The sequence below is a fragment of the Coptis chinensis genome, chromosome 2, assembly GCF_015680905.1.
Source record: "Coptis chinensis isolate HL-2020 chromosome 2, ASM1568090v1, whole genome shotgun sequence".
Classification (NCBI taxonomy): domain Eukaryota; kingdom Viridiplantae; phylum Streptophyta; class Magnoliopsida; order Ranunculales; family Ranunculaceae; genus Coptis; species Coptis chinensis.
Window position 1 is genome coordinate 104,092,178 of NC_141457.1, and position 17,252 is coordinate 104,109,429.

A 17,252-nucleotide genomic window follows, 5' to 3' on the forward strand; every position below is an offset into this window, starting at 1 on the left:
ACGAAATTTTCAGATGTGTACCTATACCCAATTTTCTGAATCTCAAACCCACAGCGAGAATGTCTCAAACCGCCGATAATCTCCTGTTACTTGTTAATTACCTCCAAATTAAAAAAATAATAATAATAAAAAAAATAAAAAATAAAAAATTACCTCCACTCTTCCTTTCAAATCCCTCATAATTTACACAACCCTAAACTTCTTAACAACTATTTTAAACATGGAAGTATCAAAGAAGCGGAATTTACACAACCCTAAACTTCTTAACAACTATTTTAAACATGGAAGTATCAAAGAAGCGGAAAATATGTTTGCAGAAATTCCAGAACCAAATATTGTTACTTGGTCAATCATGATATTTGGTTACGCAATGGGTATCCTAAAAAATCAGGAACTATGCTTGCAGGACTTGGTGTTCGGACAATCTGTTCATGATCTAACTATTAGGTTGGGATTGGTGTCTGATACTGTTAGTTGGAACTGCAAGAACTGCAATATTAATTATTAAACATAAATGCGAAATGCGGCAATGTCATGGATTCGGATAAACATGTAATGTCTTTGATTTGTGATAGTCGTTTAGTCAGTGGACTAAAAATACAACGATTATCAAAGGGAACGAGAAGATGAAGCCACCTAGCACAATGACTAAACCAAAGCACAGTCCGCCTGGTAACTAAGAGAAACTTTCAAACTAAAATACTACAACCATTTGAACTTTTTCTGTTGAAGTGAAACAACGCAGACTTATGAGAAGCGGAGGATGCACTGAAACAATTAGAACATGCTGCATTTCTAAAATTTCAACAGGAAAGTGCGAATTTCCATAGGACCAAGCTCAACAATGAGAGTAGAACTATCAACTGGGCCACCTCTAACGGGAACAGGCTGCTCTGCTCCTTCCCCTTCGATTTTCCATGTCATGTTCTTTATCTCTGACTTATGTTGGTTTGATGATAAGCTTGTTTCATTCACTTCGCTAATCTGCAGAATCAATCAGTCAGCCAAATTTAGCTCTCTCTCTCTCTCTCTCTCATAATTGCAAACACTACAATCCTAGGTAAACAAAATCAAAGCAATTGCAGAGTTCATAGTGTTGGCAGGCCATTTTGAATGACCACATTTAGCACGTTTACATACCGTGCTTCTGGCAAACATTTTCTTGAGTTCCACTTTGGCCATAGCTGAAAACTCGGCATCTTCACCAGCCTTCAGTTTCCGGGCCAAACAAAGGCAAAAGAAGCAATTAGAGAAATTAATATATCTTTCTAGAACATGCCACAAGAATTAATCTATTGATTTACTCTTTTTAACACTTTACAGAGGATACAGAAATACATGAGATGGGCTTTACCTCATAAAGATGTGCCAATCTAAGGAGAACAGAACCATCATCCAATTCCTGTATAACCAAATTCAGTATACAGTTAACAAAAAACATGTACAGATAACAGCTACACCACTTTCTCATCTTATATTCCTAAGACAATTCACCTCAAGAGTTATGAGAGCAACATTGGGCGGCAAACTGTAATAAGGATCCATTGTGGTTGCATTTGTCACATAAGAAGCTGTCCAATTGTCCATTTTCTATAAGATCAAATTTCCACTAAGCAGATTCAGTATAGAGATGGAAGAAATTATTTCACGATTTAACCACGTATTAAAGGTATACCTCATGAGCAAAAGCTAAAAGAAGGGGAGAATACACTTGTTGACCAGTCGTCCGTCGCCAGCGTGACCCATTGCCGAGCTGGTCAATGCTCATATAATAGTTGCCTCGAACCTCAAGATCAAAGATAGAGAAGAATGTCAAAAGTCAAAACAATATGCTAGTCCTGTGCCAAACTTGCACATGGCGCATTTCACTTCACGGAGTTTAAGCATCTTGGATCTAAACAAACAAATACTAAGTGCCAAAAGGATGCTAAGAATTAGAATACAAACAATAAGGCCCCATTGTTGGATAAACAATGTGTTCTAATTTTGTATGTTATACTATGTCACTCAAAATACACATATTTAGAAACTTACTGTAAGTCCTTCACAAGTATTCTCCACACAGACGCTCTCATCAAGGGGTTCGCCTACACCTTTAGAGTCATCAAATAATATGCGCCTTTGAATGAAAGGGAAAGTAAATTAAAATCAGTATGATCAAACAGAGTCACGATGAAGAACAGATCAGAAACTAGGAGAAATGAATGCTCGATAATAGAATGAAAGTTTTACCTATGAAGCATTATTTCTAATTCTCCGTCTTCAATGCTACCAGCCCCAGAGGCGCGATCGACCAAAACTGAGAACTCAGATTTCTTGTCTGATGCATATATTCCAAGGTTGAGCTGAAAATTAACAGTCAAAATTTGTAAGCATTAGTAGAAAAGTCTTTGAGTTTCATGTTTAAGGTTAGTTAACAAGTAAAGAATTTTGTAAGAATATCTCACACACCTCTATGTTTTTATATTTTTTACTCCAAGTTGTTTTTATCTAATAACCATAAACAGGATATGTTAATGTGTCAAACAACAAAGCAATGTTTATTTTGAGGAATCCTCTACTGACGATTCCTGCTTAAGCTAGAAGTCTATTCTCACTTTCCATATGCAGAGCTTACTATGTGGTTAGGAATTTAGAGCTTAGACTGACTCATAGGTTCACAGCAGATACTTGCAATTCTATTAGTGCAAAACTGAAGTAGACAAGAACACAATTGAGTGTAAACACTAATTACTTTCAGCACACAATTATCCCAACTGCTTTAGATTCATCATGAATGGAGTAATACAAAAGATGATTTAGTCTTACACCCAGGGTACTTGGTCAACCAAAGGTCTAGTCAGCTAAAAGAATACTATATAAGATGCATCTCTTAAAAGACCAGTCATGACCAGATATTCCTCATATCTCTTGGATATATTTCTCCCCTATTAAATGGCAGGAACCTCTCCAGTGCCTGTGCTCGAGACACCTAGTCAGTTAGAGATGTGTTTGTGCAACAGATCTTAAAGGGGATTGGTTATATAAACTCCACCTTAGACTCCAAATGAACTCCACTACTAAAAATGGACTTACAAGATGAATTGAGGGTTTTGGTGACAGTAGTCCTCCCATAATGGAGAACCTCCCCACAAAAAAATCAGCTCAATTGAATATGTTTAGCTTTGTCAAAATGTGTTTCGAAATTAAAAAAAAATCTGTGCCGTTGCATAAATTAATAACATTCTAAACAAATTTTGATAAGGGTAGACATCTTCAAATGAGCTGTTCTATTGATAAGATGATCTTTATTGTGGGGAGAACATCTCCACCAAAAATCAGCCTCTAATTCACTGTTTTTTTTATTTTTTATGGTGGAATTTATTTGGAGCTCATAAAGGTGGAGTTCATATAACCCTTCCCGATCATAAATTCCTCTGAAATGATATCCTTATAATGAGATATAGATACGTTTACAGATGTCTATAGCATTATCAACCCCAAACACAGCCTTCCTAATAAAATAGACTTACTGGATAATAGTTTCCTGCAACAGGTTGATTAACTGTAAGAGACCAATCTGCTCTGTAATCTCGGACCTATGAAATTCAAGCACATATAATTTACTCAGGATTAATTCAAAAACCAGGTGGTGTAAATCTACACAAAATAAACAATAGTAGCATAAGATTTTAAGCTCAATATTTTACGGGTGTGCATATTAGAAAAGAAGAGATGCAGCGGCAGTAACAGATCACACTAATCAGTTCCAAGTTTCCAACAATTTCAAGTTTTGTTTTCAACCATTTAGGGATGTTAATGATCTATAATTAGGGAAGCTTGCACAAGGTTTAGAGAGCCAAAAACAGAGAACACATTCTGATTCAAACCAGTTTGATGAAAGATCTGTATGTAAGACAGGCTGCATCTAGTGACAGTCACGAACATTAATTTGGATAGCTTCTAGATGAAGCCACATGCTGGAAAACACTAAATGTTGCGTAGAGCATGCCAGAAAGTCACAACTATTTTGTAATCATTGTTTAATCTCTTTTCCAATTTTCCTTCTATTATGTCCTACTTCTCTTTGTCATTAATACTTTTGAAACCATGACCGACACAGCTCATTCTGTGACCTCCGGAAAATCAGAAGACAAAAGAATATGCATATCCAATTTAGACCAATCAAGAAAAATGTACCCGCTTGAGAAAATCCCTCCCGTTAGAATCTGTATAAAATGTCTTCTCTGTTGCCATATTCGCCGTCATACGCGTAATGACCTCCTTTCCAATCCCATCCTCTGTAGGTATTGGGCCAACCTTCATTCCAGAATACAATAAATGAGATCATTAAACTGAATAGAACATTTTGTCTGTTTTGGATCATGGCTCATAGATATGGAAAGCTCAACAAGTAAAGGTACTCACAGTAAATTCAACTTCAGCATGTTCTTTGTCTTTGTAAAGTCTAGTCACCTGAACAATATTAACTAAAGTTGAGTATTATTTCCCAAGAAATGCTTACCAAAGATGAGTATCACTCCCAAGTCAAAGAAACTCATAAGATTTAATTGATAACTAGAACAAGTTAGAACTAGGTTAAGTGACACACTATGAATTACTAGGAAGCACGGATACCGATACGCGACACGGATACGCGGACACGGCATTTTTCAAAAATATAGGACACGGATACGTCATGGACACGTTTGAATAATATATATATATATAAATATTATATAATTGAGCATTTTTCACCAAATTCAAATTAAAATGGCAATTCTACTTCATAAAATGACCAATTCAAACACATTAAGCAACAACTTACATGTATAACTTGGATTCACTTCATCTTTCTTCTTTTGCATCTCTTCTTAACTTGGATTTTATTTCACTTGTTTTTTTTTTGTTGAAGTTCCAAAAAAATTTCTTGTATGTGTGAGATTACTGTCCCCCGCGTATCCCCCCGCATGTCGGAAATTAAAAAATTAATTATAAAATCGGATACTCCAAATCGCGTATCCGACACGTATCGGGGTGTATCCGTGTCGGACACGGATACTTCACCCTTAGGGACGTATCGGTGCTTCATAGATGAATTACGGCAGAAGAAATAATATACCTTTATATAGTAACAAGATATAAGGAAATTTACAACCCATGACATTATTTAGGTTGTGACAGAGGGTACTGTACCACTCTTTAACAGGTAGCACCATGGCAGCTTTTGATTGCTTTGAAAGAGACATCCTTTTGAAATGAAATTTACTTGTATAGCTTCATGGTAACTTTTTGGTTACTGACCTACTTTTATATAACTTTTGGTCGTAGCATTACCACGTTGCACTTGGCAAACAATGCAGAACGTCAAAAGGACAGGATTAAGCAAACTATTGGAGTGCGTGCTGGGATCAAAGGCAGAGAGAGCACAAAAAAGTTTATAAAGGTGTAAAACCCAAAACAAACTTAGTCAATATTTAGCTTACATAACTAATTTAAACTGTAGCCTTTAGTAACTGCCTAATTGGTGGTTTTTCCCAAAATATTACCCTAGGCTGTACCCCGAGGCCCCGAGTCATACAACCTTTGCATCCACACTTGGAAGAAACACATTTATGTAATTGCAAGCCATTGATCCCAACAAGGAAAAAATTGACAGATAGCCAATCAACCCAGAAAGGAAGTAAAAAAACAATAAAACATGTATGTCATGTGGGCCAAGGATGGATGACATCGTCTGGTGTGTGGACCTCACATCATATTTCTACAATTTGAAAGACCAAATCGATTTACAGTAAAAATATTCACCTGATATATCCATGAGCTGAATTGTTGATGAATCTCATCAACAAGTGGTCCACGCACAATCTTCAGGGGTACCTGTACTTAAGAAATTAACAAATCATATGTTATAAAAGATAGATAGAATATAATCACAGTAAATCTTGTTTTGCGCGGCATCATAAGTATAGGGAGCCGGTCAGTCATACCATCTTCCATAATCATTTTTCTTGGCAAGTGTGGTATTATTTTGTTCATCAATCTGGGGTTGTTTGGGTAGTTGCCCAGTCCATCAAGGAAATATTAGTATCTTGGGTTTTGATAATTCATTCCCCTGAGGATAGCAGGCTTTAAAATATTCTCTCTTTTGGAATTAGGTGGCGCCTCTGGTTGGAGAAGAACAGGAGATACTTTGAGGGCAGCTCGCTAGCTATGGAGAAGGTGGGATTATCTTGATCAAAGGGATAATTTTCCTTCGTTCAAAGCTCTGTGGAATGAAAGGGTACTAATTGGCAGCCTTTTCTTCAGATGGAATGTATTGTTCGGTAAGTGGTAGCTTGATCTAATGAGGCATATTTCTACATATTGTTGTTTCTTTCCCTTTTTTCTTGATAGGATCAATGATTCTACAATTTTCTCTTTGATCACAATATTATAATACTTCTCCCATCTTAACGATAAAAGATAGGCAAACAGCTCACCGATCTTGAAATAGGAACTGGAGGAGAACCATTAGGCCGGAATATATATGCACCCGAAGCCTACGAGAACGATCATATAGATATTAACATGCTAACAAATACATACGACATCGGTATAAACAAATATAATGCTCTCAGTAAACCTACACAAAGATTGTACGTACTTGTGAGTCCATGTCACCACTGCTTGAGCCATACCAAAGATAGCTTTGCTGGATTGGTATATCAACCTGATGTAAATCATTGCAAGATTATATCACCGTTTTGTAAAAAAAATTGCCAAAAGTTAAGGCATGTAAAACAAAATGAAATAGCTGCCATAAAATCTGTAAAAAGATTTTTATTTTATTTTTCCTGAAAGATAATATTGGGAATTCTGGATTCCAGCATCCGACCCACAATATATATTTGATACAGATTACGTGTATCCAAGACTTGGTGGCATGAATATACGATGACAATCACCCACTTTACTTGACATCACATCAGATGCAAATTGAGAGGGGAGAAAAGAAGATATACGAAAAGAGTCAAAAAACTTTACTGAAGTATTTAAAGAAAGAGGAGGAAAAGAGTTTCAGACATGCTAAGAATTTTCTCTATCAGTGCATGTTCTTGCATTTTTCAATTAGCAGCTGGTGTAGCTCAAATGCTCAACTTCTAAATTTGGTAGTGTGAAACCTACTCACCCCTGTCCTAATATTAACCATCCTTGTGAGTTGTCCAGACGTTGATGAGAAATGCATCTTCAAATCTCCTGGTCCAACTTCAATCGTCTCATTTTGTGAAGCAGCCTTTATAGAGTGAAATCCCATTCTCCTTCTTCCTACATTATTTAAAGTATAGCATCAGAGTTGCAATTACACAAAGTTGGATGCATGAACAAAGACAAGCCCACAAATGATCAGTGTTGTTTGTGTTTATATGGACAACATTTTCTTTGATTGAGGTTAAGGTGAAGCTTAGGGCATCTCCAATTGGGGGTGTAAAATTACACCTCCACATAGGCTCCACCTAGGTGCCATTAGGATTTAACAACTCTACTTACACACTAATTTATAGATTGCATATATCCACTCTATGGCTCCCAATGGAGAGATGTAAAAATATATAGATTTTAAACTCGGACGTCACTTGGAGTGACGTTTGAGTTTAACTTAAAGAGGGATGCCACTCCAAGTGACGTCCGAGTTTAAAAATTAGAAATCAACACATTAGAACTAAAAAGGGATGTCACTCAGAGTGACGTCCGGACATACTTTAAATTCGCATGTCACTTGGAGTGACACCCGATATTTTTAATAGCTTGTATCCAGGTGGGGAATTCCCCACTTGCTCTATTTGCTATTAGCTTATTAACTACGGTTTACAAGCCCCATTGGAAGGGGTTTTTTGAATTTAGGAGTGTAAACTTTACACTTTATACTGTTTACACCCCTCATTGGAGATGCTCTTATGCAGAGGCTTGACCAAATGGAGCTAAACCATATAAGGATCTCTCTCGTTAATCATTATTACCCAGAACTTAAGCATACTAATATATGACCTTTTCCATTTTTATTTTTATTTTTTTAAAACTTATTAAAAGGAGTAGATGATAATAATACTAATTACCTCTCCCACCAGCTTTAGAAATGAAATAAGTGTTCCATCCTAGAGGTGGCACAGATGCTTGAAATAAAAGCCAGTACTTGGGGGGCTGTCCCGTTGATTGCCCCAGGTAAGCCTTCGTATAAAAGCTTCTTAAATTACTTGTAGCATTATCCATGTCCAAATATTGTACCTCGACTAGGATGCCCTTTGAATCTTGTACCACAAGATTGCCGTCATTAACCTAATATAAAAAACACCATCAGGTTAACCCATAAATATTAAACAAGATAATAAAAATAAATAAAGCAAGAGGATATAAGAACTGCAATACAACAAAGTCTGTACTCACTGGAATCCTAATTATGTCAGTGCGGGTCCATCCAAGAGAATTGTATGCCACTACTACCTGAAAGGGCAAGAATTTCAGTAATTAGAAATTGAAATATGACACGCCAGAAGATGTGAAAATTGTAATAGCAATGGTAAGACATACCAAACTTTTCCCATCCAAGATCTCTTCCTCCGTTGGTGGGCAATAGCTGATATTAAGCAACTGACACTGTTAATGTAAATAAAACAAACCATGAAAAAAAAAACATTAGGCTTCAGTTGCAAACCCATTTCTTAGTCATTGGTGAACTTAAAGAAATTATCTGTAGCTGATAAAAAAAAAAAAACCATTTCAGCCCCCTTTTCCCTTATTTTTCCTTATTTTTTTTAATAAAACATCACATGTCGGTCGTCATGAACTCATGATCCACGACTGATGATACATGGAATTTTCTAAGAAACACCAAATGATGATAGATCATGTTGACACTTCAAACACATGTCATGCACAAATACAGGGCTTCGCACACATTCCTTTCACAGAAGTTTTTGGTGCACCTTCCTACAAGCTCGGGTGTTTGGAGCAAGAGCCTCTCAACATGGTATCAGAGTGGCTAGTTCCTAGGAGGCTGGAGGTTCAAGTCTGCTTAGCATTATCTTTAGAAAATATATATAAATAGCGAAGAAACTATTTAGCAGTACCGTAAGGAGGAGGAGAACTTGAGATTTCGAACTTAGGAGTCAGATATGCTTACAGACTGAAATAATATAAAGTACGTGGTTTATTCAGAACAGAGGTGTATTTATTACATGACATTATTCCTTTATGTAAACAAGGACTAAGCATTAAATGCCTACTTGATCAAGGGGAAATTATAACTCTTAACAATAATGACCATTTTTCCTTCAAATAATAGCAACGATGCATTACCTAACAGTTGTTTTAAGTTTCATTATCTTTTTAAGGTAATTTGATAACATGTGTTCTTCTGAAATCTTACACTTTGGGAAAGGGAAGCAGATGATTTCAAGCTTAATTAAGATTACTTTGATTGATAGTAACTAATGTTAGCATAAAACTAATGACTATTCTAAATGTTGTTCAGTTCCCAGTTGTTTAAAAATAATGGTAAAGCTCAGGTTCCCTTCAAATCATGATCCACACTAGGAGTGTTGAGACAATATCAAAATTATTTTACCCAACAAACAGGTGTTGATATGCCGACACACAAGGATGACAAACTGCATTTACATCATTCGAAGAATGACAAACCTAACTCAAACACTCTTTTTAGCAATAGTTACCCAGATGTCTTTATTAATACTAAAACAAACAAACTAAACACATGTGAGTACATCTTACCTGGCGAAATTTCACTGCAGGAGCTGCACACGGTTTGCTTGAACTTGAATTAATTAGGCATGAAAGAGCTAAGTCAACAATAGTTTCTGCCTTTTGGAAAAAGAACACAAATTAGGTACATTGAAAACTGGGGACAAATTTAGAAGAAGAAAAAAAATCAACTTGTTACATGATCAGGAGTAATATATCAACCTCAGAAGCCCCTCGAGCAAGACGTTTAGCATAGTCATTTGTTGTATGTTGTTTGGCAGTTCCAGTGACAGCATCATGGTGTTGTGCAATTCCTAAAGCATCTCCTAAACTAAAGGTGGTAGGACCAAAGGGCCTCCTTCCCACTAGAAACTCAAGTTGCCTTGCTGCCTAATTTAAACAATTTTACAATTCTTTCAGGTGTATTTTTGGTATAACTCATTTTAATCAGGATATAACAACCGAAAATGCTCATAATGGAACAAGAGGAACGAAGAAGCCATTCTCCATGCACACTTTCACATCTTGCGGTCCTGACCAGCCATGTGATGACATGATGTGTGAGGTACTAGGGACAAGAGTTGATCAATAGATTATGGCTTTTTTTTTAACCGTTTAGCAGATTCATCCGTCTGTCCACAGATCATAAGCAGAAGTTGACTGGCTCTAGCATAGCTTTGCCTAAAGGGGGGAGAGCCTTGATTATATTTACTATGTAGATGAGATGCAAGGAGAACAGCCACTTCATCCATACATGATTTCAGATATCAATATGATTATATTCAAGAAACTTATATACATGTCTTACCAAATAATATCCACTAAGCATACGGATATAACGCTTGAGAGCTGGGCGACTTGTGAAATAGCCGGTCCAATATGCATTTGCGCTGTCTGCATATCTGTACATAGTAAAAATTAGAAGAAGCGAACTTCTGCATCACACGGTAAGTCAGAAAAGAAACCGGTGAATGCTGGTACTCACGGAAAGTAGTCATCAGTTTTCAGAGGCCATGATTCATTTGCTGCATTTTTTGCATCAGTGTAGATTGATGGAGTAGAATACAACGCATTCACTCGACCGTCCTGCAGACTAAACTCAATCAAAATGTGGATTAAAGCTGATCACATCACTTTGATGTTAAACAACAGAGTCGAACAGAGGGAAGAAAAACGAACTCATGAAGCTGACCCTGCAGATGTAATAAACTAATAACACAGATACAGCAACGGTCATAAGATACCTTGTTAACATAGTGAATCAACTTGTCCATTTGCTTGAACCAAGATTCGGCATACTGGTACTTGAAATCATCACCCATGGTCCACATGATATGATTTGTGCGAGTAATGTTTGCCTGTTTATTAAGAGTAATAGCAGTAATAAGCCCATGAACTTAATGCCTAGTTTAGCTTAATAAAGGGAATCATTAGGAACTATAGTCTTACTTGAGTCATAGCAGCATCAAGGAAATCATTTACACGTTGTTCAACATTGTAGTCATAAAGAAGAGAGTTATCCTGCAATTCTAACATGTATAGCAATATTGTCAGACTGATGGTAATAAAGCAGCACCAAGAACCTAATTCAGATGCTTTCTTGAAAGTTTGCACCTGGACAGGTGAAGAATCAACTGAATCATCATTCACTTCAAAATGGAAGCCATTTGGAGGACTGTAATGACTGGGGAAAGCATTGGTAAATATCTGCACAGGGATCCAAACTCATCAGTAAAGATAAAGCATTTGAAAGAATGTGGGACGGGGAATGTTGAATTTTCTAACCTGAGAAGAGGATCCAAAAGTATCGGACCCACGCCATATAACTTCAAGAGATTTATCCACTTTACGTTTTTCTCGGTCCTGATAATCAATTCTTGCAAAATGCAGGGACTCGAAGCCAAGCTACACAAAGAAAAAATTTGTTGCAGCATCACTCCATAGTCCAGTAACAATACATGTAATGAAAAGATTTCATTTAGTAAGTTTGAGTGGACGGCCACAACATACTTCATTAAACAAATACCATGGGAAGTATACTTGTTTCAGCCAACAGCATAGTTTATATGCTGCTATGTTTTTCATGTAAAACAGCTTATCTACTAGAAACTTCGTAGTTAATAACTCAATACAATGTATATCTGATCGACATCTAACTGAATAAACTTTATGGGTTGTGTCTGACGCTTATAAACATATCACACAGAGACACACTTCTATGTCTTATTTCCAATAAAATCAAAATGAAAAAAAAGGCAAATCTTATAAATTTCATAATTTACTAGTATTGTGTTTTCTCAAAGATATAATAGAGGCATAGAGCCAGGAAAAAAAAAGGAACATACTGTGGTTGTTCACTCAAATCTCAAGACATGGTTAAGGGAATACCATGGCCCCCCTCTTTATAAAAGGTCACATAAAATATGCATCACCTCAGCACCAAGTAGGTAAGCTTGCACGGCAGAGTGTCCAAAGGGATCAATCTGCCATCCAGCACGAGGTACTTTGTTGAACTGCTGCTTTATCACGCGATGACCCAGTGTTGTTTGGTCAATCATATCTATGTAATGGGTTGCTGCTTCATCATGCATACACCATCCACCATTTCTGAGAAGCGATGAACAAATAAATGTTATGCCATCATAGTCTGAACCATAGTACACAGGCTTTCTCTTAATCGAACATGTCCGTAGACAGACATGTTCGTCGGAAGCTTAATAGTGTCTTCATAAGCTTATACAGTGTCGTCCATTAAACAAGTTAATAAGCCGTAAACTAAAAGGTTTTGGGACGACAGTGTATAAGCTTATGAAGACACTATATAAGCTTTCGACGAACATGTCCGTCAACAGACATGTCCGTTTAAGAGAAAGCCTGCCATAGTATAAGAATATCTAAGTCATAGGAAGCTTACACAAACTCTAATTGACCCGAATTTACAAGTTTCCTCACCACTTCTTGTGTTCCGACATTCTGCTCTGCCCACCATCTTTGGAAAAAAGCCTAGTAGATAGACTTCAATGTTAGCACATCTGTAACAATCCCGCATTTACACGAAACAAACTATACTACATTTCGTGTCAGGCACATCTTTTTGTTAATTAACTTCAATTATACTGTTAACAACTATTTCAATGTAAATAATTATGTAATACGAATAATAGTTCAGTACTCCATTGCCTAAAAACCGAATTCAAGTTCTAGTTATCAGCATCAAGAACCAGTAACATAAACAAGAATCAAATCAAAGAAAAGCATTACTTAAATTCACCTGTTCTACAAAAATAAACCTCCTATTAGGATCACGAACCAACGAATCCACCAAAGAATCCAATGTATTCCTAACACAAGCACCCTACACAGAAAACACAAAACCAAAATTAAAAAAATTCATGTAACAAATCTCCACAATGTACCTATTTTACCAACCGTGACAAAAGAGTTAAGTAATTAGAACCTGAATACTGTTATTAGATCCAACATAATACTGATCAACAGTTTTTAACCAACCAACATCATCATGTGAATGAGGAACTAAATGCACATTCAATTTCCCTTGTACAGTCCCAGCTGATGTATTATACTTGACAAAAGCAGCATCAACACCACAAACCACAACAAAAACAAACAGAAAAGCAAAAACTGCTGCTCTCCCCATGTTTGAAACCCAACCTTATCTCTAAACTGTTAAAGACTATTTATACTTGTAGTGTTTTTAATGAATGAATTAATTTAGTAATAAAGACAAATGTGTCTTGTTTTCTCCTTTCAATTCCATCTGCCGGCTTAAAATTAGATTTTATTACTAATGATTTTAGTGAAGTAGTAGTTTTAGTGAGAATCTCCATTAATGCCAAGTGTTGCGGTGGACCCACAGTTATCTTGCTTTATAAAAAGTGATTAGTAGTGGTGAACTGGTGATGCTGAGAAGACGGTTTGCTTTCATCGGATATTTATAAGATTGTACAACTGACAGCTAAGCAACCCATTTTAATTTTAAGCGTTGTGTGTACGCGACCACTGGATAATTACTTGATTGTTAATAATTGTGTGTACCGTGGGCCCGTGATTATATTATGGTCCACCCATGCACTGGCTTCACGTTTTTGTTCCTCCTTATTTCACCGTCAGTCTATCTATAATTAGGGGTCGACTTGGATCGGATAAAAGGTTTTTGGAAAAAATTTCAATTATTTTCGGATGGCAATATTCTTTTCAATTTTTTTTTTTCGGATGACAATTTTTTTTTTGAATTAGGAAAGTTTGGAATTTTTTTGAAAATTTCTTAATTCGTAAAATACGGAAGTAAATTGGAAATTTGAATTAGATAATCGGATTCTCTTGTAGGATAACCATTTTTTATCCAGTTAATACATTCATTTAGGGTGTGTTTGTTAACTGGCAAATGGGGGTGGCTAATTGTATTTTCCCATAGAAATACTATTTGCCGGTGTTTGGGTGTATTTAAGGGCCCAAACACTATTTGGAAAATTTTAAATTACCCCAAAGTTGAATTAATTTTCGTTATTTTCCATATAGTGGGAAAATATAAACAACTCTCCCTCTCAATCTCTCTTCTTTCACTGCCTTTCATCAACTCGCTCTCTTTTCAGTGTTCTCTTGTTCTCTCATCTCTTATCTCTTTTTTTCTTTCTCTCTCTCTTTCTCTCAAATGATATTTCAATCATTTTTTTCACTTTGTTTATTTTTTTGGTTTTCAAACTTCATTTATTTGCATTAACAGACACAAAATAAAGAAAACCAAAATACTCACGTTTCAAAATTAAAAAACTCAAAATTTAATACAATGGTGTGTGTGGTAGTGTGTGTACTGTGCAATTTGGTGTGGTGGGTGTGGTGGATGGTGGTGGTGTGATGTCTTCTCAAACAACTATAAAATAAAGTGAAAATGCAATGAACCATTCATTTTCATTTATTTCTCAGTTCCCACCAAAAATGAGATCACATGGGTATAAAATGTCATTATGCCTGTAAAAAAGATTCTATTTTCTAGTGTCAAGTTTCCCATCGTTTAGAAAAGATTCCGTGAAATATTCCACTGATCCCAAAATATCATTGGACCATTTGTCATTTGATCTCTACACCCTTCCTTTTGGAAAAGTCTGATTTCGTTATTCGAGTCTTCCTTTTTAACTTGGAAACCATTTAAACCATCTCCAGTGGATTCAGACCACATGAAATGAGTCACCAACATGTCTCTATTACCACGAAATGAATGTTCTTTGTTGGTTCATTAAAAAAAATCATACTTCTTTGGAAAAGGATCTCAATATCTTTTGCTCATTATTGAATAAAGGTAACTTCGTCTTCACCAAAAAATATTTATAATAAATTTGATTGGATTGCACTTCCTCATTTTCATTCTCATTGTTTTTTGATATTATTGCAGTCCCTCTTTAGTAAATTTATAGTGTGGATTGCATTATTTGTCACTGGCGGCTTGGCGCTTCTGCTAGTGTGCTGCAATTGTGTTTGTGTGTTGTGTGAGTGGTGTGAGTGTGTGTGATCGTGATTTGTGTCCATTTGCATGTCCATTTGCATGCCATATCTAATTAATAAGCATACAAGTCGAGTTAATATACATAAAACAATTCCTAGTTAAGAAAGTGCATCAAGATAATTAATAAAACAAAGATAATTGATACTCGATACACCATAAGATTCTCTGTATAAATCATGATCGTTTATTTAATTACATTTGAAGGCCAAATGTGGATTCAGACAACATACACACACTAAATCAGCACACACCACAGTAGCACACACACTACTCACGCATCACACACACTCACACCACTCACACAGCACACAAACACAATAAAATGCAGCACACTAGCAGCAGCGCCAAGCCGCCAATGACAAATAATTGCAATCCACACTATAAATTTACTAAAGAGGGACTGCAATACACACACAAATTACCTTAACACCAGTGCACCACATCAAATTGAGGCACCAGTGCAATCCACATCAAATTTATTATAAATATTTTTTTGGTGAAGACGAAGTTACCTTTATTCAATAATGAGCAAAAGATGGTGAGATCCTTTTCCAAAGAAGTATGATTTTGTTTTAATGAACCAACAAAGAACATTCATTTCGTGGTAATAGAGACATGTTGGTGACTCATTTCATGTGGTCTGAATCCACTGGAGATGGCCTTAAATGGTTTTCAAGAGCTAAAGAAGGAAGACTCGAATAACGAAATCAGACTTTTCCAAAAGGAAGGGTGTAGAGATCAAATGACAAATGGTCCAGTGCGTCTATTTAGTGTGGGTGGTAGTGGAATATTTCATTTATTTTCCCCCTTTTCTTTTCTAAAACGATAATTTCCAACTTGACACTAGATCATGCTAATCTCATTTCTTACACTCTGCGCTGGGCTTATGCATTACTTACTACCCATGTTGATCTCATTTTTCTTAGTGGGAAGTGAGAAATGAATGAAAATGAACACGGGAAAACAGTGATTGCTATATATACCTGTAACCTGTGCACACACACACTAAATCAGCACCACAGAACCAGCAACACCAGCACCAGCACAGCAACCCAGCAGCACCAGCAGTAGCACACCACCACCACTCCACCACACCACCTAATTGCACACACTACACACACTACCACACACACCATTTAGTAGTAAAGTTTTGAGTTTTGATTAGTATATACATACATAAAACGTGAGTATTTTGGTCTTCTTTATTTTGGTGTCTGTTAATGCAAATAAATAAAAGTGATGAAATGCCAAAAAAGAAACAGTGAAAAAATGTGAGACAGATAGATTGAAAGAAAGAGAGACCGAGAGTTTGAGAGAGAAAGAGAGATTGAGATAAAGAGAGAAGAGAAAAAAAGAGATAAGAGATGAGAGATGAGAGTGAGAGAGAATACCTGAAAAGAGAGTGAGTTGATGAGAGGCGGCAGTGAGAAAAAAGAAGAGAGATCGAGAGGGAGAGTTGTTTCTATTTTCCTACCATAGTGGAAAAATAACGGGTGACTAATTCAACTTTGGGGAGAGGTGTTTTCTATTTTCCCACTTCTAGTGGGATAATTTGATTTGCCGGCTAATTCCAAATAGTGTTTGTCAGGGCCCTTAAATACACCCAAACATTGGCAAATAGTTCTTCTAGTGGGAAAATACAATTAGCCTCCCCCATTTGCCAGTTAACAAACACACCCTTAGCAATCATTTTGAAATGTATTAATTCAGTAAACAAGTTAGACCTTTTAACACGTTCATTCAGCAAGTTTTTTATTTATATTAATGCATTAATTCAGTAAATAGTAAAATGGGAGAAATTGAAACATGTACTATAATGACAATATTGATATTTTGAAATTGTGTGAGAGACAATGTTCTATTTCTTTAGGGTTTTTATTTGTTTTGTAAACTTTAATTTAGTAACTATATGAAATAGATCACTATATGTTAAAAATTTATACATTAATCGGAAAATTGGATCGAATCGGATTTTGAAAACACATTCATTCCGATCTAATTATTTTTCAGAAAA

General features: G+C 36.1%; 1 protein-coding gene across 4 annotated transcripts; it reads right to left on the minus strand.

Moving 5' to 3' along the window:
- Positions 1-537: 537 nt before the first annotated feature.
- LOC147519960 (alpha-mannosidase-like) lies at positions 538-13,497 on the minus strand. 4 transcript variants are annotated; one of them, XM_086591470.1, is made up of 29 exons: positions 13,175-13,497; positions 12,989-13,072; positions 12,632-12,720; positions 12,150-12,324; positions 11,503-11,622; positions 11,332-11,424; positions 11,167-11,238; positions 10,962-11,075; positions 10,703-10,803; positions 10,526-10,619; positions 9,940-10,107; positions 9,748-9,837; positions 8,548-8,613; positions 8,404-8,460; positions 8,076-8,295; positions 7,151-7,287; positions 6,626-6,691; positions 6,462-6,521; positions 5,788-5,859; positions 4,408-4,455; positions 4,180-4,299; positions 3,513-3,578; positions 2,233-2,345; positions 2,035-2,119; positions 1,676-1,786; positions 1,495-1,590; positions 1,355-1,402; positions 1,141-1,209; positions 538-984 (listed from the first exon to the last, which is right to left on the minus strand). In XM_086591470.1, exons 1-29 carry the CDS (start codon positions 13,373-13,375, stop codon positions 796-798), a joined length of 3,024 nt encoding a protein of 1,007 aa, XP_086447596.1. In that variant the 5' UTR covers positions 13,376-13,497; the 3' UTR covers positions 538-795. The 4 variants fall into 4 exon arrangements, with proteins under 4 accessions (XP_086447596.1, XP_086447597.1, XP_086447598.1 ...); XM_086591471.1 differs by lacking the exon at positions 9,940-10,107 and having other exon boundaries at positions 13,175-13,494; XM_086591472.1 differs by lacking the exon at positions 13,175-13,497 and having other exon boundaries at positions 12,670-12,720; positions 12,989-13,058.
- Between the last annotated feature and the right edge of the window lie 3,755 nt (positions 13,498-17,252).

What these genes read in the sequence shown, in the direction of transcription:
- LOC147519960 (XM_086591470.1), bottom strand. Translation starts at nt 13,375, where the DNA reads ATGGGGAGAGCAGCAGTTTTTGCTTTTCTGTTTGTTTTTGTTGTGGTT. An exon ending in TCTTGGATGGGAAAAGTTTG is followed by an intron (nt 8,461 to 8,547) that starts GTATGTCTTACC and finishes TTGCCCTTTCAG; the next exon opens with GTAGTAGTGGCATACAATTC. An exon ending in CAGTTCCTATTTCAAGATCG is followed by an intron (nt 5,860 to 6,461) that starts GTGAGCTGTTTG and finishes TCTTAAGTACAG; the next exon opens with GTACCCCTGAAGATTGTGCG.